The sequence below is a fragment of the Spinacia oleracea genome, chromosome 4 (genome assembly GCF_020520425.1).
Source record: "Spinacia oleracea cultivar Varoflay chromosome 4, BTI_SOV_V1, whole genome shotgun sequence".
NCBI lineage: Eukaryota > Viridiplantae > Streptophyta > Magnoliopsida > Caryophyllales > Amaranthaceae > Spinacia > Spinacia oleracea.
Window position 1 is genome coordinate 160,998,243 of NC_079490.1, and position 6,296 is coordinate 161,004,538.

Sequence of the window (6,296 nt, forward strand, 5' to 3'; positions counted from 1 at the left end):
GAGACCACGGGTAATGGAAAAATGAGGAATATTATTGAACGGAAGGAGTAAGTTACGTGGTATTTATAATATATAGATAGATATAGATGAGCAATTCAAATTTTCCCATTTGTACAAAGGAGAATAAAAAATATACTCATTTGTGGAAATATGCAAACACTACAAGAATTTGTATCTTTAACGACAACTTAATTATGACGGGTCAAAAATCCCGTCGCAAAAGGCTTTTGCGACGGGGCTAACATCAAAACAAAGACGGGAATAACCGTTGCAAATGTCTTTTACGACGGGTTAACGACGGGATTTTCTATTAACGACGGCCCCTTTTTATGACGGGTTAGCGACAGGAAATCTCGTCGTTAATCAACGATTATTGGTCTTTCGCGACGGGATTTCCCGTCGTTAATAGTACAATTTCTTGTAGTGAAAGGTTGCTAATGCCCGCGCGAGATGATACTCCTATCTTAATTGAATTAACAGTAAGTTAATCAATTGCGTCGAAAGTAAGCAGAAATTTATATGGAGAATGTCGACATGCATGAATAATCGAATGTCAACTTTTAATCTGAGAATAATATAATTGCATATTCAACATGTATGTGGATAATATAATCTGCACTAGCTAGTTGGATCAAAGAATGATTACCTGAACAGGAGATCGAGAATCCATCTAACTTTATTAAATCAACTTTCGGTTTTTCGAATTTGTGCCAAAAGGCGACTTGTGCTGTCAATGTTGAGCTACGTACTCGATTTTCATTTTCATTCAAACACTTCCCCATATAATCATTAGAATATAATATGTATAATGAATTAATTGAATTGCACTGTATAATTAAATTATTGTACATCGTTTGAATATTACTGTAACTTTTGACATAGTTTGATTAATTTTTAATCCGCTTTATTTAATTTTGTACACTAGTAGTTATTTTAACACTACAAGAAATTGTACTATTAACGACGGGATTTCCTGTCGCAAACCCGTCATAAAAGGGGGCAGTCGTTAATAGAAATCCCGTCGTAAATTCGTCGTAAACCCGTCGTAAAAGACATTTACGACGGTTATTCCCGTCATTGTTTGGTTGTTAGCCCCGTCGCAAAAGGCTTTTGCGACGGGATTTTTGACCCGTCGTAATTAGGTTGTCGTTAAAAATACAAATTCTTGTAGTGTAATAAGGTAAATATTTAAAAGGGATAGCTATATACTTCCTCCGTTTCAAAAAAATCTTTACACTTACTATTTGCACGGACTCCGGTGCAATGTTTGACCGTTAATATATTTAATTTTTTATGAAAAAAAATTATAAAAAATTAATATTCTCAAAATAAATAACGGGACCAATCTAACAAGATCTTACATGTAACAATTTGATGTATATAATAGTGGGAATTTACGGTCAAAGTTTCATAATTTGGACACATTTTTCAAAGAGTAAAGAACTTTCTGAAACGGAGGTAGTAGTTATCTATATACATTATGAGTGATTCTTAAGAGGCAATTTTTGTACAGAAATAAATTTTATCAGTAAAAATTACTCTGGGGTGACTTTTGTTTTATATTATGGTTGCTTTTGATCATTTTGGGGGTAACATTATATACCCACCTCTTATCAGAAAAAGAAAAACATTACACCCACCTTATAGTAATTAATAGTCTTATATGCACGTGTTGCTTGTGTAAATTGTCTTATGTGAATATTCAAGTTTGCTCCTAATTAAATTTTATTATTGAATACTCACTCCGTTCTTTAATGTTAGTCATCTTTCCGTATTAATTAGTTGTTATTATTGTTAATTTTTTTTTGAAATCTTTTCTTATTTATCTAACATTTATCGCAATATTATCCTTATAAATATTCAAATGACCCACTTGTTTACTCCAAAGTAAACATTTATCCTCATTAGACCCCTAATTATTTCTCTCTTTTAACCACATGGGTTAGATTCTATTGAGATTCATGTACTTATATCATACTTTGTTTTAGATTACAAAATGAACTAACATTTTAGAACGAAGGGAGCATGTTTTTGAATTTTCTCCCTTTATTTCGGGGGCATCAATTAATATACCCCTAAATTACTTAATTTTATATCAAATATTTAGTTTCAAAAAAAAGTATCAAATATGGTTAAGAAAATGCAATTTAATTAGTAATTTAAGTAGCTATAGGGTTGTAAACCATAAAAATTATAACCTGCAAAATAAATTTAAAGAGGCAAAAGAATATAGAATACATAATTGTATTGATGTTTTTGCAATTACAATTCTCGTAACTCTCTTAGCTTGATCCCTCTACTCTAGGGTTTAGGGTTTGATATGTGTTTGTAATATTGGGGTTTGATCGACTTATTTCAATACTACATACCTACAATTTGATAGTAGGAGGTGATGGGGTCTTTATTAATTATTCCATCTAAGCTTATTTCCCTAGGCTAATCTCCATCATATAGGATAATTAAGAGTCTTACTAGCTTTAGATTCCATAAAGCTTTGGAATATTATCACGTTTATTTGTGATATTATCTTCTTACTGAGATGTAATTAACACCATGAATCTAATCTAATATACATATATAAAGGAGGCATATTTGCTGAAATATTAGAGCTCCATCTAGGATTTCTAATGGTTTCGGCCAATGAAAAATAAGATGTATAATTTCTTTTTGAATTAAAAAAATCAAGTGCCATGTAGATAATTAATTATGTGCCACGTAGATATTTTAATTAATTAATTATTAATATATACAACTCCATCGAAAATCAAACACTCTAATAATTAAAAAATAATTGATTGCCACGTAGATAATTAATTAGGTGTCACATAGATATTTTAATTAATTAATTAATTACTAATATATACAACTCCATCTAAAATCAAACACTCTAACAATTAAAAAATAAATCTAAAATAAAATTCATTCAAAATCAAACAATATTCTAAAATAAAATAAATAAAATTCAATTTAAAATCAAACATTAATCCAATATTAGAGCGCCACGTAGAAAAATCTAATGGCTTCGGCCAATGGAGGAATATTTGCTGAAATATTAGAGCGCCACCTAGGATTACTAATAGTTTCGGCCAATGAAAAATAATATTTCTAATTTCTTTTTGAATTTAAAAAATCAAGTGACACGTAGATAATTAATTAGGTGCCACGTAGATATTTTAATTAATTAATTACTAATATATACAACTCCGTCTAAAATAAAACACTCTAATAATTACAAAATAAATCTAAAATAAAATTCGTCCAAAATCAAACATAATCTAAAATAAAATAAATAAATTTCAATTTAAAATCAAACGTTAATCCAATATTAGAGCCCCACATAGAAAAATCTAATGGTTTCGGCCAATGAAAATTAAGATTTCAAAATTAATTTTGAATTAAAAAAGTCGAGTGCCACGTAAAGAAATGATTAACTTTCACGTAGATATTTTTTATTAATTATTTATTAATATTACGCATATACAATTTCATCCAAAAACAAACACTTTCATAATAAAAAAATCTAAAATGAAATTCAATGCAAAATTAAAAACTAATCTAATCTAATATATAAAAGTGGTATATACATAGGATTTTTATTTAAACATAACAATTTAATAGAATCCGTGCATCGCACGGGCTAAAATCTAGTATACATATATAAAGGAGGCATATTTGCTGAACTATTAGATCGCCACCTAGGATTACTAATGGTTTCGGCCAATGAAAAATAAGATTTTTAATTTATTTTTGAATTAAAAAAATCGAGTGCCACGTAGATAAATAATTAGGTGCCACGTAGATATTTAAATTAATTAATTAATTACTAATATATACAATTTCATCCAAAATCAAACGCTCTAATAATTAAAAAAATAAATATAAAGTAAAATTCATCCAAAATCAAACACTAATCTAAAATAAAATTTAATCCAAAATCAAACATTAATCCAATATTAGAGCGCCACGTAGGAAATCTAATGGTTTCAGCAAATGAAAAATAAGACTTCAAAATTATTTTTGAATTAAAAAGTCGAATGCCACGTAGATAAACAATTAGGTGCCACGTAAATATTTTTATTAAATAATTATTAATATTTCTTATATACAATTTCATCCAAAATCAAACACTATAATAATTAAAAAATAAATCTAAAATGAAATTCAATCCAAAATCAAAAAATTAATTTAATCTAATATATAAAATATAGCAGTTGATATATGTAGGAGTTATTTAAAAGTAACAATTTAATAGAAACCGTGCATCACACGGGCTAAAGTCTAGTTCACACAATTTCGGTATCTACAAGAATATTATAGTCTTTTACGGGGACACCAATTAAGTTATCTCCTCTTCACTTATAGGAAAGAGGCATAGGATTACGTACACCCGCATTATTTAGGAGTTTGAGTAAGAAAAAGCTGAAAATAAATATGAACAAACAAGCTAAGTGGTGGAAGGAATTTATTCTTGGTCCCCTTCGTATACTTTATGCTCTTTATATCAATGTTACATCCACACACCATTATCCACACATTTCTGATTTGTATAAAATTTGTGAATTCAAAGCTAATCTTCACCTTCGTAAGCTAAGAAAATGGCTCAAGTAATCGCCAAGGTATATGAAATTTTTTTTTTTAGCTAAATTATTTGTGGTTCTAACACTTTATATTTAATCTACTGTAATGTTTTCATTATTATATTGTTGCAGAACCATGTCGTTGAGAAGTACGGACCATACCGTAATAAAGAGGCAGTACAAAACTTTTCCTTAAGACTCAAAGGACGTGAACATATAATTGAAGTAATAATAAGACATGGATTCATGGTGGATGCAATTGGATTCACCGTTGATGATTCATGTGGAGGTACCAAAACTACCATATTTGGCGGCGATGGCGGAAATGAATCCAAGGTACGTTGATCATATACCTATAAGAATTTATATCTTTAACGACAACCTAATTACGACGGGTCAAAAATCCCGTCGTAAAAGCCTTTTGCGACGGGGCTAACAACCAAACAAAGACGGGAACAACCGTCGTAAATGTCTTTTACGACGGGTTAACGACGAGATTTTCCATTAACGACGGCCCCTTTTATGACGGGTTCGCGACGGAAAATCCCGTCGTTAATCAACAATTATTGACCTTTAACGACGGGATTTTCCGTCGTTAATAGTACAATTTTTGTAGCTATACGCATAGATAAATTAAGCCTTAAAGAGTTCATAATTGTTGTTTATTTTATTTTACTTTCCAACCGGATTTATAATATATTTCTTCATTTTAATTGTCTTGTATTGTACATATAGATTGTACTCAGGTGTGGTGAATTCATAACCGGAATCAGCGGACAGTCCGGAGAATATTCATTCACTTGTAACAACCGTCTAATTTCCAAACTAAAGATACATACTAATATGAATCCGTGTGGATATGGGCCATATGGAACTGGACAAGGTACCAAAAACGTTTGCGACTTTTCATCTCCAATGCCATTAGACGGCCGAGTCATTGGATTCTTTGGAAATGCTCAAGGCTACCTTGTTTCCGTTGGAATCTATGCTGAAAAGGTAACGTCTATATTTCACTTTTTTGTGTGTATTATTCATCGGCATTATAAACGTTGGTGATGCTTATTATATCCATTTTTAACGAGTCCGGATCCTCTAGAGTTTTAATAAAAACTCTACAAAGTAGAATTGTATCTAAACCATACATTTTAAATCAATGGCTCATATGATGAGAAAAAATAGGGAAAATTTTGAAAAGATAATATATGAATCATTGATTTTTCATTCAATGGTTGTTATGTTCAAACTCTACATTGTAGAGTTATTTTAGAATTGTAGAGAATCCAAAACCATTTTTAACTCGCTCCTTATTTATGGACTTATGGTTTTTTTAAAAGTTGTAGTCAGATTGTACTAATTGCTAATTAAGTTTCGTTTATTTTCAAAACAGGTGTGTAATAATTAATGGTAGTGCCCTGCCTTTTGGACATGGCATCGGTGGACTTGTACGTGGTTATGGTCTATTGTTTGATCAACATGGAGCAATATTGTTGTCTTTATGTTTGTCTCTTAGGTTTGTTTTGTGTTTATAAGCCACATAAATTGTGCTACAGTGGAAGTATATGATAATGTATGGTAACTCCTAATGTTTATAAGCCACATGATGAATTTCTTCATCTTACAAGAAAAATTATGATCATTTAATGTAAATGTATATAATGGTTTTTTTTTTTGCCGAACGGCTTATAATGTAATGTGTTGTAGTCTACGTTTGACTCTTTA

At 30.1% G+C, this 6,296-nt stretch overlaps 1 protein-coding gene across 1 annotated transcript; it reads left to right on the forward strand.

The window, feature by feature from the left end:
* The first annotated feature begins 4,457 nt into the window (after positions 1-4,457).
* Positions 4,458-6,296, forward strand: LOC110800157 (protein GOS9). Its single transcript, XM_022005448.2, has 4 exons — positions 4,458-4,616; positions 4,710-4,913; positions 5,313-5,573; positions 5,965-6,296. The coding sequence occupies exons 1-4, from the start codon at positions 4,596-4,598 to the stop codon at positions 5,977-5,979; spliced, it is 501 nt and encodes a 166-aa protein (XP_021861140.1). The 5' UTR covers positions 4,458-4,595; the 3' UTR covers positions 5,980-6,296.